The 23,521-nt window shown below is 42.9% G+C and overlaps 1 protein-coding gene across 1 annotated transcript in view; it reads right to left on the bottom strand.

The window, feature by feature from the left end:
- LOC310636304 (L-amino-acid oxidase) overlaps nucleotides 1-16,466 on the bottom strand; it is a 30,085-nt gene extending 13,619 nt beyond the window's left edge. The window contains exons 1-3 of the mRNA XM_083356029.1: nucleotides 16,324-16,466; nucleotides 3,687-3,901; nucleotides 228-340 (exon numbers count right to left, since the gene is read on the bottom strand). Coding sequence (XP_083212155.1) covers nucleotides 228-340; nucleotides 3,687-3,901; nucleotides 16,324-16,336 — 341 coding nt within the window. The 5' untranslated portion in view covers nucleotides 16,337-16,466. The remainder of the gene's footprint in view (nucleotides 1-227; nucleotides 341-3,686; nucleotides 3,902-16,323) is intronic.
- Nucleotides 16,467-23,521: the final 7,055 nt, after the last annotated feature.

Below are 23,521 nucleotides of genomic sequence, written 5' to 3'. Positions count from 1 at the left end.
CCATTCCTTATCACGTTTGTCCTGTTCGTTTAGTATAAATTGGTGTGAGCTCTGCTGCCAAGTTTTAAATAGCTCCTGAACCACCCCTACAAATATGTGGAATTTAATGTTGGCTGACATTCCCAGAGTCTAAAATAGCAATGTTGTTACAGGACATACCTCCACAACCATCCAGTCTTAGTATGCCAGGAGAAGAGATAAGTAAACTTGATCATCTCACATCTCACCTGTGTTTCTCAGGTATACGCATGGGCCCAAGATTGGCATACCAGCCTTCTTCGACATTTCGATGAGTCCTCACTCGTCCTCCCGCACGTTCACTGGCTTCAAGAACTGTCACCTGAAGGCAAATAGGAAAGCCACTGCCTCATTTGACAATGGTTTCTTATTAAAACGTCACTGCTCGGCTGCTTTGTGACTTATTTTGGGGAGACTTCATAGCATTGTATTTGAGATGTCAGTATTTTATGGTTGTGTGCACTCTTCCCTTCCCTAAGGTTCCTTACCACAAGTTGGCATCTTTCTATGTTAACTGTTCTTCTCAACATTTGTCATCTTTCCCTTCTGACACTCGAGACCTTTCTCATTAGTGTTCCTTGAGGCACCTTCCCGCAATAGAGTCCCAACAGTTCAAATAGCGGAATTGCACTGTTGAAATTTGTTAAGCTTGACAATTATTGGAAGTTCTATCCCATTTATTTGCTTCCCACCATTTTTTGTGTGCAGTGAATATTTTGTGTGAAATAGCATTTGAACTTCAGCTGTCCCACCTGAATATGTCTTAGAATCTAAGGAGATCTATTCTTTGCAATCAGGACTTTTTCTTTGCTTTGTCTTCTTTGTTTTAATCAATTTAAACTTGGTTTAGTAACATTTTCTTTATTTATTTATTCTAAACAGCATGATGACCGTTGCAGTCACTGTGCAATACAAACTGAGTTTCTCCCTCCTGGGAAGTTCAAAGCCCACATCAAGATGGACCACTGCAGCCACAAAAAAAGGTTCTGTGCTAACACCTCAGAATCAGCCATCAGAGTCTACACGTTTGCTGTGCTCAGATCACTTTCTGGTCAAAATGTATTATCCTTAGTATTCTGGATCTCTGCTAGGTAGCATGGCCTATTCAAATGGTCTATGTCAGGGGTCTTCAAACTTGGCCGTTTTATGTGGACTTCAAATCCCAGAATTCCTCAGCCAGGCATGCTAGCTGAGGAATTCTGGGAGTTGAAGTCCACAAGTCATAAAAGGGCCAAGTTTGAAGATCCCTGGTCTATGTCCTTTTCAGTGTCCAACAGATCCACAGGGTTTCCAGAGGATGCTTGGGAATTTTCCTGACAATCTTGCACCTTGTGAATTCCTGGAGATTGCAGGGCAATGGAGAGGATTGCCCCTCCAATCGCTCTCTAGTTTCTAAGGCCAAGCAACACTTTGGTTTCCCAGATGAAGCAACTGAAGACACTTGGAGCATAAATAGCACAAAAATAAAAGTGGAGATGACTGAGTGCTTTTGAACCCACACTTGACTTGGCTACATGCGATGACTCTTGCACTGTCTACCACCTTCACATTGTGAGGAAGGATGTTTAAAAAGAGGAAGAGATAAGTTACATAGGATCCTAGAGGAAATGGATTATCTATCTCCCTTTCAGCCAGGGTCCAGGCTCAGGCTCGTGAGAAAAACGGACTGGATTGCTCTAAAGTATAATCTCTGGGGCTTGGGAGGGGAGAATGCAGCTCTCATAATCCTGCTAGATATTTCATTTGCTTTCAGAGCCTTCATCTTATCCTTCTGGATTACCCAAGAGTTGGGAGTAAGAGGCACCATTCTAAAGTGATTAGGCTCCTCTTAATAGGTGTTTCAGTTAGTAGCCATAAAGGGTAAACAATTCCTGGTTATATCAATATGTGATGCCCCAGGGACCTCCTCTCTTATTTAAGACCATCTCTCTTTGGGATGAGGGGTCACCAATAAACAGATGGCACTTAATTATCTATCACCATCCTAGGCTAAGCTGAAGATGCTGTGAAAATAATCAGCAAATGTTTGGAGGTCGGATGAGGAGAAAGGAAAATGGCTCTGTAGAGTTCTTCTGCCCATTTTGTTCTATGAAAATGAGAGCAGGCTATGTCAGGAGAGATACAAAAGTGTTTTTTTTAATCCCATTTATATCCCGCCCTTCTCCGAAGACTCAGGGCGGCTTACAATCTAAGAAGAACAAATCAATGAGCCTGGTGGGACTCGAATCTGCACTAATTGCAGGCAGCTGGTGTTACTTAGGGAGGCATTAGCCCACTGCTCCACCAAGTTAAATGGAGAGAGAGAGAGAGTGAGTGAGTGAGTGTGAGTGAGTGTGAGTGAGTGTATGGGTGGATTGGGTCAAGATAAATGACTGATGGAAGCATATGGATTGTATTCAAAAGGAAGTGAGTGGAACGGAAGAAGTCTTTTGAGATGGTTTGATCATGTAGAAAGAATGAATGAGGACTAACTCTCAAAACCAGTATTTGAATGAAGAGTGAAAGAGTTGAAAGGGAAGACGAGTGTGGGAAAATTATGGTTAAGGGGAGTTGGAATGGTCCTCAAAAAGAGAACTTGAAAGGTTCAGATAACAGAAAGTAAGTAGGACGCAGCACATGGACAGGATGAAAATAAAAACATTAGGAAATAAGGCAGGGAGAGGTATAGTGAACCAGATTGGAACAAACTAGATTTACCTAAATTACTTTTTCTTTTTTGATATCTTGATTTCCTTGGTTTACTATTTCATACTGTTTTTCTGCATTTTGAAATTCCGAGGAAGAGCATGACAGACATAGTCTGTATCTATGTCCTCTATCACTTCTGCTGGGGCATTCACCTAATAGATACTACACAAGTGAGGATCTGCTTTTCAAATTAGATTAGTATCTCCCTCCAGAATGCATTTTTTAATGGGTGGGTGCTGTCAGATTCTTAGGAACCTGTACCCCAAGGAAGTATCTGTGAAGGCAGGTGAGGGTAAGGGTTAGAAATTCTGCTAGCTACAAGAATGGAACATTGGGAGAAAATGCCAAGGCTTGCTGAGCCTATCCAATGTCATCTACATATTCTCTCCACTAAGGCGCTCATCAATGGGACTTGTTATGTACTGTATTGTAAATTTGCTAAGCCACTGGACTCTCGCCTATTATAGAGAAGCTAAGCGGGTATTTCCTGCCAAGCCGAGGCTAGTCCTCAGGGGACCCTGACAGTCCCAACCGTTTCAGCGGGAACATTCATATTTGGGCGGGAGGTTCCAGGCAGGTAATTGGGTGAACACCTGAGGGCTTAAGTGTATAAGTACTGGCCATTACCTGTTGTTCGGGTAGTTCTTTTCCTGTTGCAATAAAGCTATGCTATGATGCTGTGTCGCTCCTTGCCTGTAAAAGCAACTCACTACATAAAAGGACTGGGGCCCAAAAAACCCAAGATGGCATCTATGACTGTGCAGTGAAAATCTGTCCTTTTCTATTTCATGATGGACATAAAAAGGATGGGGCTTCAACTGCATGATTGTTGGTGCCAACTTGACTTTTCGCTAAATGGTGCTGTTGTTGTCCAATTGTTGATAGACAAAAATCAGTGGCTTACCTTATGTCCAGCCCCTGCAAGAACATAGGCTGCACTAAGCCCAGACATTCCAGCTCCTAAAAAATCAGTGGCTTACCTTATGTCCAGCCCCTGCAAGAACATAGGCTGCACTAAGCCCAGACATTCCAGCTCCTACAACCACGATGTGTTTTGGGTTTGATGTCTTTTTCAGACCATTTTTGGCGATCTCTAGAAATTCTTCATAGTCATCTTCTCGGAAGCATTCCTCTAGGGGGTTTTTGTCATCTGCACAGCTTCCCAAGGTAGCCAAGAACAGCAGTGAGAACATAACTGAATAAAACACATACAAAAATGGAATATGCAAAAGGATGGCATTTTCCTGTTTTTTCTTATTCTGGATTTTTTGCCTCTGGTTCTGTTCATTTGTTCCATTCTTTTACATGTATCATTGAACCATCTTCTAACTAGAGTTCTGGAAGTCTCCTATGCTACATCTAAATTGCTATAAAATGAGCAGAAATGGACACAGAGTCATTCCTTCTGCTTCTCTGGTCACACAAAGGACCTCATCACAAATAAATCCTCTTCACCCAAGCTTAATTCCTTTTGATTTCAATGTCCATCTTCTTTTCTCAGCAGCAGTGTGAAAGGGGTTGCTACTTGGAAGGGGTTTTGCTTCCCAATCCCAAGCGTTTTCTTGGCGGACTCTTATTCAAATTCTTGCTTGCTTAATTTTTTGAGATAATCCTTCCAAGTAGCTGTTATAATACCTATAATGAAATTAATCTGACCTGAGAATTATACTCAAGTAAATGTTAGTGCTTCACAGAGCCAACCTAGAACTAAGGAGAAATTTCCTGACAGAACAATTAACAACTTGCCTCCAGAACAACGTGCCTCCAAAAGTTGCGTGTGATCCCAACACTGGAGGTTCTTAAGAAGAGATTGGACAATCATTTGTCTTGAAATGTCATAGGGTTTCCTGCTTAAACTGGGGATTGGATTAGAAGACCTCTAAGGTCCCTTCCAACTCTATTATTCTGCTATATCTGGAGATTTTCTGATTGGCTAGGTCTCAGGGTGTTGTGCCATCTAGTGTATAATACTTGAATGTTGATTCGTGGGAGAATCCTGATTCCCAGATTTCTGCAAAGATTACAACATTCAAAGTATCCTTCTACTCAAATATTTCTCACCAGGTGGATATTTGGCTAGCCTGATGCTCTTCCAACACTGTCATTCAAACTTCCCATGCACTGACATTAATTGATTTTGTACACAATTTTATCCCCCCCATATATTTTATTGATTTTTAAAAACATAAATCACTCAATAGTTGGTAAACAGTGTGTTTGCTGGGTTTACATTTGTAAAGAAAAATAATTAACAGTTGGTTTCTATGATCCATAATCCACATAGTACATTTATTTATTTATTTATTTATTTATTTATTTATTTATTTATTTATTTATTTATTTATTTATTTATTTATTTATTTATTTATTTATTATATTTTTATACCGCCCTTCTCCCGAAGGACTCAGGGCGGTGTACAGGGCAATAGTTGAAATCTCCTTTTCCCCAAAATGTCTTCTTTGCAAACCTTGAAATAATACAGTTCTTATTATTTTGATAAATAAAAGTTACATATATGATTTCCCCCCAATATTCCTAGAAATAATGATCACATCTATATAATATTTATTTTCTGTCTAATCATTCTGGTTGCCTCATCTTATATCCTGCTATAGTCTGTATTTAGATTTGTTTCTCCCATAAAGTTCAAAGTATTCTTGCTGGTTAAGATTTTCTCAACAGATAATTACATTTAAATATTTAAATCCATTTTTCCCATATAAACCATCTCAACAATTTTACATTTGTTAAAGAATAGATAAAAACAGTAAAGAAAAGGAAAAATGAGCAAGATTAAAGAAATATAAAAAGTAAAATACTACTTAAAATATATATTCCTCCTAAGCTAATATATATTCATTCCCAAAATTTCTTATTTTTTTTAACCCTGATTAAAATATATTTAATCTTTACATATTCCATTTAATGTGTCTAGTCATCTAATGCTTTAACTCTTATTCAAAACATTTTTTTCTTTTTTATACATTATAATTTCCCTAAATTCAGACACATTTAATTATCTAAAACATTTCCTTCATCATTTCAGCAATATTATCTTACTTATATCAAGAAATAAAATAAAAAGAGGAAAAAAAGCATACGGTATTATTTAAGGAATTCATCTCTCTTAGAATGACATATGTATTCAGAATCTTTTATATTTCTTTAACCATAGTCAAACAAATGTTTATTTTTTATATATTCTGTCTGGTAAATCCCATCGTCTATTTTCTTAATTTTCACTTTGATCTTTTTCCTTTGACCAGTATCTTGATCAATGTGTTTTGCTGAATAAAAACGTTTTTCCATATATTCATATATTCATGTACTCTTTATGTGAGGCTTTTGCCTTTCCATGTTTCTTGAAAATCTTTTTCTCTTTCTCCTTCTTTGCTTCTCTTATCACTTCCTTTCCCTCTGATGTTTTCAACTTCTCTACATTCCATTTTATTCAATCTGTTTTTTTGTCCTCAGATTTATTTTGTAGTCTTAAGGGATGAGTTGTTTTTTCTATTTCTCATAAATTTTTCCCCACTAGGATTAAATCATGTTTTCTCGCTTTGTTAAGTTATGTCTTTGAGTCTCTATTTTCAATTTTATGTTCACTTATTTGTTTTGTCTGCTCCTTCTCTGTTGTTGTTTCCTGGAAGTTTTTTTTGTTGTAAAGTTAACTTAGAGATGTTTCCTTCTATATGCATGGCAATTCTATCAAAATTTTCCAAGTTAAAAAATAACTACCATATATACTTGAGTATAAGCCGACTCGAGTATAAGCCGAGACCCCCAATTTCACCCCCCAAAACTGGAAAAAGTTATTGACTCGAGTATAAGCCGATCCGCCGTTCTGCAAGCCTCTGCCGCCAGCAGAGGCTCGATCCGCCATTTTGCAAGCCTGAATACACAGGAATACCCTGTGTGGCCGCGGCTCTCGGGGAAGCCCTGGCTGTCCGCTTCCTCGCTCCACGCTGCCATTCGGGGCCCGAGCGTTCCCCGGGCAAATCGCGGTGCCCAGCAGGCGAGGAAACACGCCCGCTCCAGTCGCCCCCCCTTCCCTCAGGAGACGCGAAGCAAGTGACCGCCGGGAGCTTACCGAGGACTTGCGCGCGGCCGAGGCTTCGGTGCTTCCAGGATCGCGCGCACCTCTCCCAAGCCGCCGCCGTCCGGAGACCTGCCGAAGTTTGGGGAGATTTGGGGAGGTGCGCGCGCACCTCCCCAAACCTCCCCAAACATCGGCAGGTCTCCGGACCTCCGCGCCCTGCCTGCCTGCTTCTTTCCGCAGCGGAAAGAAGCAGGCAGGCAGGGCGCGGAGGAACGGAGACCTGCCGACGTTTGGGGAGGTTTGGGCGCCTCCCCAAACCTCCCCAAATGTCGGCAGGTCTCCGTTCCTCCTGCCGACGTTTGGGGAGGTTTGGGCGCCTCCCCAAACGTCGGCAGGTCTCTGTTCCTCCGCGCAGACCTGCCGACGTTTGGGGAGGTTTGGGCGCCTCCCCAAACCTCCCCAAACGTCGGCAGGTCTCCGTTCCTCCTGCCGACGTTTGGGGAGGTTTGGGTGCCTCCCCAAACGTCGGCAGGTCTCCGTTCCTCCGCGCAGACCTGCCGACGTTTGGGGAGGTTTGGGCGCCTCCCCAAACCTCCCCAAACGTCGGCAGGTCTCCGCTCCTCCGCGCAGACCTGCCGACGTTTGGGGAGGTTTGGGCACCTCCCCAAACCTCCCCAAACGTCGGCAGGTCTCCGTTCCTCCACGCAGACCTGCCGACGTTTGGGGAGGTTTGGGCGCCTCCCCAAACCTCCCCAAACGTCGGCAGGTCTCCGTTCCTCCACGCAGACCTGCCGACGTTTGGGGAGGTTTGGGCGCCTCCCCAAACCTCCCCAAACGTCGGCAGGTCTCCGTTCCTCCTGCCGACGTTTGGGGAGGTTTGGGCGCCTCCCCAAACCTCCCCAAACGTCGGCAGGTCTCCGTTCCTCTGCGCAGACCTGCCGAAGTTTGGGGAGGTTTGGGCGCCTCCCCAAACCTCCCCAAACGTCGGCAGGTCTCCGTTCCTCCTGCCGACGTTTGGGGAGGTTTGGGCGCCTCCCCAAACCTCCCCAAACGTCGGCAGGTCTCCATTCCTCCGCGCAGACCTGCCGACGTTTGGGGAGGTTTGGGCGCCTCCCCAAACCTCCCCAAACGTCGGCAGGTCTCCGTTCCTCCTGCCGACGTTTGGGGAGGTTTGGGTGCCTCCCCAAACGTCGGCAGGTCTCCGTTCCTCCGCGCAGACCTGCCGACGTTTGGGGAGGTTTGGGCGCCTCCCCAAACCTCCCCAAACGTCGGCAGGTCTCCGCTCCTCCGCGCAGACCTGCCGACGTTTGGGGAGGTTTGGGCACCTCCCCAAACCTCCCCAAACGTCGGCAGGTCTCCGTTCCTCCGCGCAGACCTGCCGACGTTTGGGGAGGTTTGGGCGCCTCCCCAAACCTCCCCAAACGTCGGCAGGTCTCCGTTCCTCCACGCAGACCTGCCGACGTTTGGGGAGGTTTGGGCGCCTCCCCAAACCTCCCCAAACGTCGGCAGGTCTCCGTTCCTCCTGCCGACGTTTGGGGAGGTTTGGGCGCCTCCCCAAACCTCCCCAAACGTCGGCAGGTCTCCGTTCCTCTGCGCAGACCTGCCGAAGTTTGGGGAGGTTTGGGCGCCTCCCCAAACCTCCCCAAACGTCGGCAGGTCTCCGTTCCTCCTGCCGACGTTTGGGGAGGTTTGGGCGCCTCCCCAAACCTCCCCAAACGTCGGCAGGTCTCCGTTCCTCCGCGCAGACCTGCCGACGTTTGGGGAGGTTTGGGCGCCTCCCCAAACCTCCCCAAACGTCGGCAGGTCTCCGTTCCTCCTGCCGACGTTTGGGGAGGTTTGGGCGCCTCCCCAAACGTCGGCAGGTCTCCGTTCCTCCGCGCAGACCTGCCGACGTTTGGGGAGGTTTGGGCGCCTCCCCAAACCTCCCCAAACGTCGGCAGGTGTCCGTTCCTCCTGCCGACGTTTGGGGAGGTTTGGGCGCCTCCCCAAACCTCCCCAAACGTCGGCAGGTCACCGTTCCTCCGCGCAGACCTGCCGACATTTGGGGAGGTTTGGGCGCCTCCCCAAACCTCCCCAAACGTCGGCAGGTCTCCGTTCCTCCACGCAGACCTGCCGACGTTTGGGGAGGTTTGGGCGCCTCCCCAAACCTCCCCAAACGTCGGCAGGTCTCCGTTCCTCCTGCCGACGTTTGGGGAGGTTTGGGCGCCTCCCCAAACCTCCCCAAACGTCGGCAGGTCTCCGTTCCTCTGCGCAGACCTGCCGAAGTTTGGGGAGGTTTGGGCGCCTCCCCAAACCTCCCCAAACGTCGGCAGGTCTCCGTTCCTCCGCGCAGACCTGCCGACGTTTGGGGAGGTTTGGGCGCCTCCCCAAACCTCCCCAAACGTCGGCAGGTCTCCGTTCCTCCTGCCGACGTTTGGGGAGGTTTGGGCGCCTCCCCAAACGTCGGCAGGTGTCCGTTCCTCCTGCCGACGTTTGGGGAGGTTTGGGCGCCTCCCCAAACCTCCCCAAACGTCGGCAGGTCACCGTTCCTCCGCGCAGACCTGCCGACATTTGGGGAGGTTTGGGCGCCTCCCCAAACCTCCCCAAACGTCGGCAGGAGGAACGGAGACCTGCCGACGTTTGGGGAGGTTTGGGGAGGCGCCCAAACCTCCCCAAACGTTGGCAGGTCTCCGTTCCTCCGCGCCCTGCCTGCCTGCTTCTTTCCGCTGTGGAAAGAAGCAGGCAGGCAAGGCGCGGAGGTCCGGAGACCTGCCGACGTTTGGGGAGGTTTGGGGAGGTGCGCGCGCACCTCCCCAAACCTCCCCAAACTTCGGCATTCGGCTTATACTCAAGTATATACGGTATATTTCTTCTCCATGTTTGTTCTGGGAATTATCCCATCTCTTCTCCTCCATGAGATGAATGCTTTCTTCATTTTTTAAAAGAAAAATCTCACTTTTTAAGTTTGGAAGTTGAGTCACGACAACTGGATTTCTTTTCTTTTTGGTTTGAAACATTTCACTGCTTATCCAAGTAGCTTCTTCAGTCATATACTCGCTTTATAAGCAAAGTTAGATGGCATTTGACTACAAATGTAAAGAACATTTTGAACTTTGCCAGAAAATCGCTGCAGGTTTATTTTTATTTTTTTTATTTATTTTAATTCCATTTATATCCCGCCCTTCTCCGAAGACTCAGGGCGGCTTACAAGCTTAGCAGTAGCCTTCATTCTATGTATATGCCTGCTTATTAGGGCTTTCACACACACCCCAAGCGGCATTATTACAAAGTCAGCTTATTGCCCCCAACAATCTGGGTCCTCATTTTATCTACCTCGGAAGGATGGAAGGCTGAGTCAACCTTGAGCCTGGTGGGATGCGAACCTGCACTAATTGCAGGCAGCTGGTGTTACTTAAGGAGGCATTAGCCCACTGCTCCACCAAGGTTCACACTTGTGACCTGACTGTGAACTGAAATGATGACTTTTCTGTCTTGCTGCTGATGCCAATTAACCCAACTGCTTTCTTTAAAAAAATTTCATTAGAGGCACGTGGAATATGCCAGACCTGGGGAAGTTACTTCAAATATTCTTTAAAGAATATTTATGACTTCTGTTTTTTTTATCTTAGAATTCTTATAGTCTGTAATTCCAAAACTGCATTCCCCACGCTGTTTCCTCATGTTCTGCTGTCTAAATTCTTTTCCTGATTGTAGACTCTAATAATCAAATTAACTCATATGAGATACACATGCTAAAGCCAAGGGCAGTGGGCACCCATGGAAAGCACCCATGTCTGGATAAAGTGTCCCTCAACAAAGCACAGAAACATTCTCAGAATGTATCTAAAATATAAAGGTCTTTAGAATTTGAAGTCTGTTCAGCTTCTGGGATATTAATTAAGTAATGCTTAATTGTATTTCTATATATTTAATAATAGCTTATTACGCTTTTGTTGCATTGACTGCAACAGTTGCTTTTGTATAACAATTAGAATTGTCTTACTGAACCAGTTTCTACATTCATAAATAAAAATTAATTAATAGAATTGGAGATTCAACCTACAGGAAGGCAAATTGGATTAAAAAAAAAAACCTTTAAAAATCCCATTTGAAATAAGATCTTATTTCAATTCAGTGTTTGAAAAGGATCTGCAGAGATAGCTTGGTTCCAGATTTTGGCCACAAAGAATAGGCAAAAGGATGAGGATGAGGATGAGGAAAAAAGAAAAGGAAAGAGAAAAGAAAATTAAAAAAGCAGAATTCACACTTATGTGGCTGTCCCTTAGAGGTTAATAGCCATCCAGTCATGAAGCTTAGTGGATGTTTTAGGCCAGAGGTCTTCAAACTCGGCCCTTTTATGACTCATGGACTTCAACTCCCAGAATTCCTCAGCCAGTGTGCCTGGCTGAGGAATTCTGGGAGTTGAAGTCCATGAGTCATAAAAGGGCCGAGTTTGAAGACCCCTGTTTTAGGCCATGCTGTCTTTCACTGAATAATTTATTTAACAGAATAAACCAGTTTCTTAACCTTAGCAACTTTAAGATGTGTGGACTTCAACCACAGAACTCCATGTTGGCTGGGGAATTCTGGGAACTTGAAGTCCACACTTCTTAAAGTTGCCAAGCTTGAGAAATCCTGGAATAGATACATGGCCAAACTGGAGGATGGATATGCCAATGGCTATTAGTGACCTCAAAGGACTCTGAATGAATAAAAATAAATAAATAACATCCTTTAAGCTGTATTTACCCTATAAACACTGTGGGGGCATTAAGAGACTTCCTGCAAGACTGGTTTGATTCTTCTTCAGGATGGATATGCCAATGGGTATGAGTGACCTCAAACGACTCTGAATGAATAAAAATAAATAAATAACATCCTTTAAGCTGTATTTACCCTATAAACACTGTGGGGGCATTAAGAGACTTCCTGCAAGACTGGTTTGATTCTTCTTCAGGATGGATATGCCAATGGCTGTGAATGACTATGAATGAGTAAAACTAAATAAATAACATCCTTTAAGCTGTATTTACCCTACAAACAGAACTGTAATGCTATGGGGGCATTAAAAGACTTCCTGCAAGACGGGTTTGATTCTTTAGCATAAAAGTGGAAATGTGGGGAAAAGAATCCGAAAACAGCTGATACAATGTACCGGGCCAACTTAAACCAGTAGAGGAGTTAAGACAAGAAAACATAAGTTACTCTTGGTTTCAATATACCCAATTGAAAGCTAGGTGGAAGTCAGATCAAAAGGTTGGCATCACAACTACAGATCAAAATTTAGTAAAGCAAATTAGAGATTCAAATTGTGCACATATAAAGAGGATATATAATGCTTTAATTGAATTGGATTCGGAAACGGAACTGGTTAAAGACTGCATGATAAAATGGGCACAAAATATTCAGGAACCAATTTCGTTGGACACCTGGGAGATAATTTGGGTTAGAAATGTTAAATTTACCCAGGCTCAAAATCTAAGAGAAAATTTTTATAAAATGTTTTATAGATGGCATCTGGATCCCAAGAAATTGTCCAACATGTATCCTAATTTACAGTCTAAATGTTGGAGGTGTGGTAGTTTAGAAGCTACCTATTTTCACATGTGGTGGACTTGTAGAAATATAAAAGCTTTTTGGATTAAAATTTGGTGGAACATTCAAAAGATTTTTAAGAGAAAGATAAAGTTTTCCCCGCAATTGTTTTTATTGGGCATTGTTGTAGATTGTGATGTTAAAGAAACTAACTTGATGTTGAACATGATAACAGCAGCAAGGTTACTGGTGGGACAATATTGGAAGAAGGATAGTTTGCCCACTGTAGAAGAATGGGTGTTTAAAGTTTCAAATCTTGCAGAAATGTCTAAGATTTCTGCTTATCTAAAGGATTATTCACAGGAAAGATATATTTCAGTTTGGAGGAGATGGATAAATTATATTCAAAACAAATATGGGACTAAAAAGTATCATTTAGCTTATGAGTAGATTTTAGTGGGATATTGTTATTGGTATGTTGTTTGTAGTTATGTTAAAAGAGAGTTAAAGCGCATTATGAATTTGGTTAATTGTATATTATGCATAATTTTTATTTAGAATATGATTATTGTAACTATAATCCTGTATTTAGCTCTGGGAAGTGGGGGGGGAAAGTGGGTGGGTTTGGGGTGGGAGGGATTTGGGGATATATTGTAAAATTTTGTTTTTGTAAAACTCTTTAATAAAAAAAAAATTGATGTGGTGCCTGTCCCCTGAGGGGTGGCCACTCCCGGTGATCCAGGGACCGTTTGGATGTCCCAGGATGAGCCCCCAAGTTGTTTGGAATGTGACTCATGATCCCAAAACAAACAAACTCACTTGGAATTCCAGCAACAAAGTTTTATTCAAAATGAAGCGTTTGCAAAGGCTTGGTGGACTGCAACACACACAGGAGTTCACCTACCCCTTATAGAGCTGTTTGACACATTTTTATATCCTAGCCCCAACGCAGATTCCACCCTCCCCTATCGCACTCAATGCCCCTTCCCTAATCATCCGATAAACTTTCTGGACTGCCTAAAACCACCGTCCTTCCCATGTTCCAGAAAGCCCCTTTGTCCATATCCTATCTTTCACCATCTAATTTTCTGTTAGCACAGTTGTCTTCTATAGTTATTTCGATATTTCCTCTTGCAATTTATAACTTCTCCTTTTCACATTTGTACCTGTCAATACTTAGATAAGATATATATTATTTCTGATCTTCAGTTGGCTTCTGCTTCAACCTTTAGACTCATTAGCAATTTCTGAATAATACTTTATTCCTTTCAGAAATAAAAAAGCAGAATTCACACTTAAGTGGCTGTCCCTTAGAGGTTAATAGTCATCCACTCATGAAGTTTAGTGGATGGTTTAGGCCAGGGGTGTCAAACTTGCAACGTCACGTGACGTGTCATGACGTATCATGATTTTTTCCCCATTGCTGGCAATGGGGTGGGCACGGTTTTGGCATGAGACATCCTGCCCGTGGGCTGGCAGTTTGACACCCCTATTTTAGGCCATGCTGTCTTTCACTGAATAATCTACTTAACAGAATAAACCAGTTTCTTAACCTGAGCAACTTTAAGATGAACTCCATACTGTCTGGGGAATTCTGGGAACTTGAACTCCACACTTCTTAAAGTTGCCAAGCTTGAGAAATCCTGGAATAGATACATGGTCAAACTGGATATGGATATGCCAATGGCTATGAGTGACCTCAAACAACTGTGAATGAATAAAAATAAATAAATAACATCCTTTAAGCAGTATTTACCCTACAAATAGAACTATAACACTATGGGGGCATTAAAAGAGTTCCTGCAAGACTGGTTTGATTTTCAGCATAAAAGTGGAAATGTGGGAAAAAGAATCCAAAAACAGCTGGTACAATGTTGTGCAGATGCTTAAATGTTTTCTCTGTTGATTGTTTTTCTAGCTCAGCTTGAAGCAGTACTCTAAAAATTTGATTTAATTGTCTGAAATGTAATTTGTGAACAGGTTGCTAAGCCATTTTATTTTTTAAAACACCCTTGTTCAGTTGATGTTCATCAAAGAATGCTTGCTTAATTGGTCATTGGCTTCCTAATTGTTTACTTATAGTCCTCAACTTACAACCAGAACTGAGATTGGAACTGCAGTTGTGAGTTGTTGCTGTCATTAAGTGAGACACCCAGGTGATTGCTTTGCTCAATAATCGCATTCCTAGCATTTGAAAGTGAGCATACAAGTGGTTGCGCAGGGTGCCTCAGAGGGTCGGCCAGTCTCTGGGACGCCCAGCGCACACCATTCATGAACTGGAGAAGTGCTGCAGTGTGGTACAAAGCTTCAGCTGCCCCAGCCTGGCTCTGCAGTGCGGTTCTTGTTGGTGGAAGCACTGGGCCTAGGCCTGAAGTAGGGGCCTGGGGTCTTCAGCTGTCTCACTCAGCTGCCATCACCCAGGCCTCAATTTCAGCCCTAGCACTGCCATTGCTTCTAAGGAGCGCTGCCCATTCCACATATCTGCCTATGTTTCTCCTATCTAGGCCATCAAGCGGAAAAGTCCTTGGCTTTATGGCCTGCTACAGTCTCAGCCTGCTGCCACTAGCCAGGCCCCAACACTAGTCCTAGCATTGCTATTGCCACTCAGAAATGCCAGCTCACATTGTTCTCCAAGGTATCTGACCCTTGGGGAATAGTGTGATTAGCCCCATCACTCTTAAGAATCTGCCACGCATAGTTTACCTTCAGGTGTTTTTCTCCTGCTATTGAGAGGTCCACATGGCCCATCCAACGTAGCTCCTGGTTGCACCAAGCCTTCTTTCCCAAACCCGCCTTGGAGTCAATTCCAACAGGACTTTGAAAGTCTTCTAAAGCATCAGATAGACTGCATGGGCATCTCAAGAGCAGGAGAAAACTGCCTGGAGGTAAGCAATGCCCAGCAGATCTTGTGGAGTACTGAGAGTGGGGGCAATCACATAGTTTTCAAAGGCTTATGGCGAATGGCATAATTGCCTCTGCTCTACGCTGCCTACCTTCAAGGGCCCGAATTTTTATCACATGGTTGCAGGGTTGCTACAAGACTGTAATTCTGGGCAGAATAACAGAGTTGGAAGGGACCTTGGAGATCCTCTAGTCCAACTCTCTGTTCAAGCAGGGAAGCCCTATAACATTTCAATCAAATGGTTCAGTGTTGGAGCACCCACAACTTCTAGGGGCAAGTCGTTCCACTGATTAAGTGTTCTCTCAGGAAATTTCTCCTTAGTTCTACATATTTCTAGGTAGCATGGGTCATAACTCCCTTTATCCATCACCTGCTAAGAAAATTGTGGTTAAGTCAGGACGTATGTACCTTTTATGAATTTGCTTTGTGACAAATTTAACCTACTAATTTTTAGTATGCTCTTCTCATTTACTACAAATATTAGAAGTGTATCAAGGCAAATTGGCTATCACCTATCTCATTAATTTGAATTTGAACACTTGATCAAAATTGGCTTTCAGTAATTAATTTCATCAAGATTTAATTATATTGGACTACGTAGTTTCTCTTCTTCCCTATCCTCACCACAAGTACAAGCAATCATTTATATTACAACAATGATTCATAATAATTCCCTAAATGGCAACTAATTTTAAATGATAAAAGGTTATGAAATCTTGAAATCTAATCATGGAATAATAATAATACATCTGTGACTTCACATTGTGGTGAACAACAACAACAACAACAACAACAACAACAACAACAACAACAATAATAATAATAATAATAATAATAATAATAATAATAATAATAATAATTGACAAATTCACCATCAGTCAATTGCAAAAGGCAGCTTTTCAGGGTACAGCTTACATCCTGTGACAATAACTCTATAAAACATCCACATCTGCCTGTCCCAGGTCCTTGTGAAGGATTTGATAGGTGGACAAAAATGCCTAATCCAGTCTGAACATCTGACTATGCGATAAACCGTTAATAAAAAATGTCTAATCCAGTCTAAACATTCGCCCAAGTGTCCTTCGAGCCATAATATATTAAATAATACATTTCCTTCGAGCCATAATTCAGTTACTGTGTCTCAGGCAAAAAGTTACTTACAGAAGACATTCATCTTATTGGCTTGAAGACTGTGGATGGCAAGGCTTGGAAGAAAAGTTACTGATGCTAAGCAAAGTGCTCAAAACACTTTGATCCACGTGTCGAGAAAATGCACTGGAGAATGCTTTTATACCCTAACCTTCTTGCCTACACTTTTGTCCTCTCCTCCCATTATACATAAAACAAGGAACAAGGAAATCAATTCTTTTGGATTTACACCCATGAGGAACCCATATGAAAGAAACACATCAGTTCTGAGGATTATCCAAGAATTTTAGAGGCTGCTTATGGATCTGGATCTTATTGTAAAATGGAAAGATGTTTCAGCTGACTATCCTGTTTCACATCCAAATTCATTTTGCAATAATTTAAATAGTTTAAAAAACTTGATTGAGCAAGCTAGCTGGGGAATCCTGGGAACCTTTCTCAACCATTTTATTCTGGAGGAATCCTTATTATAAATTTCAAGTCTTACAACTCCAGGCTAGCAACAGGCTAGTACCTAAGTCACAACACTTAAAAAAAATCAGATTTACATTATTTTTTCTGTCACAATCTATTGCAGAATCTCTGCGTCTGAAGAATCCCAGATGAGAAAGGCTGAAGTATCAATACCCTATGAATTCCTTCCAAACTCCCCGTTCAATTTTCAGATTGGGATTATCTGAAAGGAAATTTAGTATATTGATAATGGTCAAATGTCCTCCAAATATTCTTTGCAAACTTTAATATTGATTCACGGCTCAATTTTGAAGATCACATAGGAGCCGTGACCAGGGGGGCTTTTGCACAGGTTCGCCTGGTGCGCCAGTTGCGTCCCTATCTGGACCGAGACGCCCTACGCACAGTTACTCATGCGCTTGTGACCTCCCGTTTGGACTACTGTAACGCTCTCTACATGGGGCTGCCCTTGAAGACCACTCGGAGGCTTCAACTGGTGCAGAATGCGGCCGCGCGAGTTGTAATGGGGGTCTCCCGATACTCCCATGTAACACCTCTACTCCGCGAGCTGCATTGGCTTCCGGTTGCCCTCCGGGTGAAATTCAAGGTGCTCGTTATCACCTATAAAGCCCTACATGGCCTGGGTCCGGGGTATTTGAGGGAACACCTGCTGCCGGCATCAAACGCCCTTCGCCCAGTGCGCTCCCACAGGGAGGGTCTGCTCAGGGTCCCGCCGGTAAGAGATTGCCGGCGGGTGACACCCAGGGATAGGGCCTTCTCAGTGGGGGCGCCTGCCCTCTGGAACCAGCTGCCGGTGGAGCTGAGGACTGCTCCCGACCTCCGATCATTCTGCCGGGGTCTGAAGACCTGGCTCTTTGAGCTCTCGGGCCCAGGCTGAGGAGACATTCATTTTAATTGGGGTTTTTAATAGTACAGGGTTGATTTAATATTTTTTAAATTGGGTTTTAACTTTTGTATGGTTGATTTTTAACTCCCTGTAAACCGCCCTGAGTCCTCAGGGAAAGGGCGGTATATAAATGCAATAAAATAAATAAATAAATAAATAAATAAATAAATAAATATAGGAAATACAGAACAATTTTGATTAAATTCTGATATTATTCAAGAGAGGTCATACAATATATTTCTAATCATGTCCATAGTGGGTTTTGGACTTAATTGCTTGGATTCTTTAGAGAAATAGAGGTTCAGAAAAAATAAAAGCTGTAAAGATAAAAAATACAGTTAGTGTATTCTAGCTATAATTAAGATATAGAAAATTTAATGGTTTGTCCTTCTATTAAATTGATGGTACATAATTAATCAATAAATCAATATGGGGACTCCTCCAAATCTATACATCTCTCTGTATAAAAGATTTATTTTACAACTTTTAGCTTTTCCCAAAATCTCACTAGATTTTAACTCTTTATTTACATTTAAATGAATCTGAGACAATTTGAAATAAAAGCAATTTAAAACACCAAGTAAAACCTCAGTTTTTAGATTTGGATAGATGTTAGACACCAGAAGAAATTTATGTAACTAATTATCTGAATAACCTAATAATATGCCAAGAATCAATTAAATAAATATGAAGCATTTAGAATAGTGAATAAGACTTAATGTATTATTGGCATACAGTAACAAACTATGATCAGCTCAACCTTGTTTATGCTCAAGGGGGCTTTGATAATCTGATCAGACAAAACCAGTCAATATTGAATTAAACATAATTTAATGTTGATAAACACTGCTGTATTGAACATTTTTTATACATATTCTGCCTTTAATATTTTTATAAATAACTGAAGTCAGAGAACATACCTAATACTTTTTTCTCACCCTCTTTTCCCCACAACAAAACCCTGTGAGGTGGGTTGCGCTAATAGAGAGAGTGACAGTCACCCAGCTGGCTTTCATGCCTAAGACTGAACTAGTATTCCAATGTTAACTCCTAGAGTCTCTAGACCAAACTGGCTCTCTAAAATAAGCATATTAAATATAAGAGGAGTTTAAGGATTTCTTTGAGAAGTTCCATGAGACAACTTAATTGGTGAGTAAATTATCTTGGTTGAAGGATTAGAATAATATGTTTTAATTCAATTAACAAAAATAGAAAGCTCCTTAAGCTCAGAAAAATGTTCCAGAAATTTTCACTGTATTTAAGAAGGTGACTGATAAATTCATTTTTTTTCTGAAAGAGTCTCAAAACCATCAGTTTGTATTCTATCATTACTGAAAGCTGGTTTCACTTTTTAAAACTAGACTGCACATGTTGGACAAAGAAAGCTTTGCCAAAATGTTGGCATTTAGAAGAAAATCAGGAGATAAAGTTGTCCAGGCAGCTAAAACTACAGCATGATTTTCCCAAATCAGATTTTATTGCATGTGAAGAACAACTAGTTTGGCTTAGTTTATAAGGCATTAGGCTGGAAAGTGGGAGACTGGGAGTCCCAGTCCCACCTTAGGCACAAAGCCAGCCGGATGATTTTGGGCCAGATGCTATTTCAGCCCTAGGAAGAGGGCAATGGCAAACCACTTCTGAAACACCTCCCCAAATAATGCAGGGACTAGCCCAGATAGTCATTAAAAATCAGAAACTGATTTGAAGGTGCCCGCACATGTGCACACTCACAAACACACACACAAAACATAAAGGAAACTAGAAAACTTTCATTTAAAGAAGCATCATTATGAAATTCCAACAATATTGGAACAACACTATTTGATTTATGGCAATTAAGAGGTCAGCAATCAAAATCAGGCTAAGAGTGGTTTCTGCTTTAATAGATAGAAAATGGTCAGCTATAATTCTTAAAGAAAATTATTTGCAAATGATTGCCTTCTCCAATAACCTTTGATTCAATATTATAAAGTGAAGTATGACAATTAAAGAATGCCAATTCATCAGATCAGAATAATTCTACTGTGTATTGTTTTTCTGTAGGTATTTACTTTTCACCATAGCATCATTAAAGATGCCACCTGCTAGGATTGCCTGGAAATTTGCCATCAAACAGTCATCAGGCCTGACGCTGCTTAGCTGTTTGAATTAAAGCCAAGATCAACTCACTGAAGTTTGTCTAAATCATACATCTCTCAGTGTGTAACACTTTGATCATTTGCAAAAGAAAGATTATTATTCTAATAACAGCCTCTAGTCCTTTGTGCATCCTTATTATACCAGTAGTCCTCATGTTATGACTAATTGCTTATGATCAGTCATTTATCAGCATTTGCAGCACCCTCTGGTCATTTGACCACAATTTATACTGTTTCTGCCAGGAACAACCATTTATTTCTGGCTTCTGGCAAATAGCAGCCCATAGTGCACAATGGATTCACTTAACAACGACGGTGTTCTCGTAACCGCTGTGTTTGCTTAATGATTGTGTTCAAAATTGCTACAAAGAGAGTTGTAAAATCAGGTCCAGTCACGTGGTGACCCACTTAATGACTTTCATAACTTATGACCGTAATTGCAGGTTTCAAATAACTCCCAGAGTAACTGGGAATCAAGCAGCATATAGATTTAATAAATTATTATTGCCCCTACCTGGGGAAATAGACTACTTGGCCTTGGGAATTCTTGGTTGTTGACCAAGTATGCATTTCCCAACTAGAAAACATCATCCGTTTCTTTTGTAAAAGGCCTTCCCACCATTGCATTCCAAATCTTACTGAGCCAAGGAAACTTTGAAGCTGAAGCAACAGGTACAGGCTGACTTGATACCTCTGCCTCTCTTCTGCTTCCCCCAATGGATAATAACTTCCTTCACTTTAATAGTCCAACTCTCATCTCAAGTACTGTGATCAGTTTGGCATCTCTCTTTAAGAAGGATCCAGATGATTGGAAAACAGTACAAAAAGGGCACCAAGGACAATCAGGGGGCTAGAAAGTAGATCTCAGAGGGGGCCGCAAGGTGCGGTCAAAAAAAAAAAAAGTCAAGTTGGTGGCTAGCAAAACTATGATTTTATTTGCAGAGCTTCAGTCGCCCCGTTGAGGACATCATCTTGACATTTTGACTACGTGAAAAACAAAGAAGTTTAAAATAAAACGGTTTCAATTGATTAACAATAAAAGGATCAGCCAAACCGAAACTGCACGAAGGCACTAGATTCCAGAAGGCTTGGCTATAAGATACACTTAACAAGACAAAAGGGTGGTAGGGGGAAGTTTGAAACAATGTAAGGAAAAAGAAAGACAATGTATTCCTACTAGGCACCTCGGATAGACTGGAAACCTGGAGGATCTATCAAATGGGACCGAAGGGGAGGGAACGGAGCGTCACGATAGAACTGTATATAATGTTATGAACTTGAGTGTTTGATTGTGGTTTCCGGTTTAGAACTTCCTGTTGAGGTATCTCACCATGATCCACTGCGCTTTGCAAACTGCTTTTCTATTTTCTGCAGAATAAACTCTTTTCTTACCAATCCAGTTTTGTTGGTGTTTTAATTCCATTTCCAACAACTGCAGTGTTGGATTAAAAAAAAAGGTTCTTTGGAAGGATAAGTGCCTTTTTTACTCTTTACAGTAAAAAAATACGTCCTGAGAAGATTGGTGGTGGCTGCTTCAAAGAGGGCTGAGAAGTGCTGTGTGAACTCGACTCATGACCATAATCGAGCTCAGCATTTCCGCTGCTAAGCAAGACAGTTGTTAAGCATGTTTCGCCCTATTTTACAACCTGCCTTGCCACCAGGTTAAGTGAATCACTGCTGTTGTTAACATGGTTGTTAAGTGAATCTGGCTTCCCCGTTGACTTTGCTCGTCAGAAGGTTGCAGAAGGTGATCATGTGACCTCAGGACACTGCAAATTTCATAAATACATCTCAGTTGCCAAGCATCTGAATTTTGATCACATGGCTACGGGGATGCGGCAATGGTTGTTAAGTGTAAAAAACGATCGTTAGTCCCTTCTTTCAGTGCCACTGTAACTTTAAACCGTTAATAATTGTATGGTTGTAAATCAAGGGCTACCTGTAACCCAGAGCATCGTTTTCCTTCGAATCTGAAGCATCCCAAACTACAATAACTAAATCCTGGGAAGAGAGATGGGCAGAACTGCAAATACACACTTATAACATTTCACTAATCTCTGCAATGATGGCCACAGCAGATGGAGAGCTGCTTTCATTTTCCGAGAGTTCACATTATGGAATGATGGATTTGAAATGCAAGGAGGCAAATTTTGTTGTTGTTCAGTCTCTACATTGTGTCCAACTCTTCCCAACCCCGTGGCCCATTGCACACCAGGCCCCTCTATCCTTCTCTGTCTCCTGAAGACTCATATTCATTGCATCAATGACACTATCTAACCATCTCATCCTCTGCCGTCTCCTTTTCCTTTTGCCTTCAATCTTTCCCAAGATCAGGGTCTTTTCCAGTGAGTCCCCTCTCCTCTTTTGGTGGCCAAAGTAGTTGAGCGTCAGCATCTGTCCTTCCAAAGGACTGTCAGGGTTGATTTTCTTTAGGAAAGGAGGCAAATTAAGTGGGGGTGCGGGGTGGGGAACCAAACGCCCTAGCAGTGAAATCATTTTCCTGGAGGAATGAATAGAATAGAGCTGGAAGGGACCTTGGAGGTCTTCTAGTCCTGCCCCCTGATTGAGAAGGAGAACCTATACCGTCTCAGACAAGTGACTGTCTAGACCAGGGGTGTCAAACACAAGGCCGGATGCGGTCCGCGAAGTGGTTTCATGCGGCCCGCAAAGCCATCCTGGAAACAGTGAGGGAATGGCCCTGACTGCCTTGGCCCTGGCCCAGAGACCCTCCTCCTGCCAGAGACCCTCAGATCTGTCCCACTCCTGCCCAGGCCCCCATAGGCACCCTTGATGCGAACGATGTAGAGCTGGCCACGCCCACCCAGTAGGCCATACGCACTCTAGCCACGCCCATCCAGTAGGCCATGCCCACCATGACCACGCCCACCCATCCCCCTGAGGGCAACCACAATGCTGATGCGGCCCTCAATGAAATTTGAATTTGACACCCCTGGTCTAGACTCATCTTAAAATTCTCCAGCGATGGAGCGCCCACGATTTCTGGAGGCAAGCTGTTCCACTGGTTAACTGTCCTCACTGTTAGGAAGTTTCTCCTCAGTTCCAGGTTGTTCCCCTCTTTGGTCAGTTTCCAACCATTGTTGGAATGAATTGTGAGTGGGCTCGGTGCGTTCCTGGAGAGGCTAGAGCAGGGGTCTGCAAACTTGACAACTTTTAAGACTTTCAGACAACTTTAAGCTGGCTGGGGAATTCTGGGAGCTGAAGTCCACAAGTCTTAAAGTTGTCAAGGTTGCAGACCCCTGGGGTAGAAAGCCATCGGTTGCAATGCATTGGATTCGTTACCTTATTTTGTTTCAAAAAGATCCTAAATCCTGAACCCACTTTTTCTCTCTCTTTGGAAAAGAAGGTAATGAAGCTCACTCAACCTTCCATCCACGTTCAGAGATCCAATGCCTCCGGATCACCTGCCCCCTCCCCCCTCCCGAAAGGCGTCGCTGGGATCACTCGAGACAGGAGCGAATTTACAGCTTGTTAAATGAACCCCCGTCGGAACGAGAGCTCCGGCTCCGGCATCTGCTGGCTTTTTTTGGCTCCGCCATTCCTAAGTTGAGAGTCGCTTTTCCGTTCGAGCTTTTTGCTAAATACCGGTAAAAGAGAGTAAGAGTCGGCAGGTATGATCGGGAAATAGAAATACCGTCGCTTTCTTTGGAAACGGAGAGGCTGCTCTATTCCAGCCTCTGCAATGGCGTTTGTG

The sequence above is a fragment of the Vipera ursinii genome (assembly GCF_947247035.1).
Source record: "Vipera ursinii genome assembly, chromosome: 2".
NCBI lineage: Eukaryota > Metazoa > Chordata > Lepidosauria > Squamata > Viperidae > Vipera > Vipera ursinii.
This window is presented reverse-complemented; position numbering and strand designations above follow the sequence as displayed.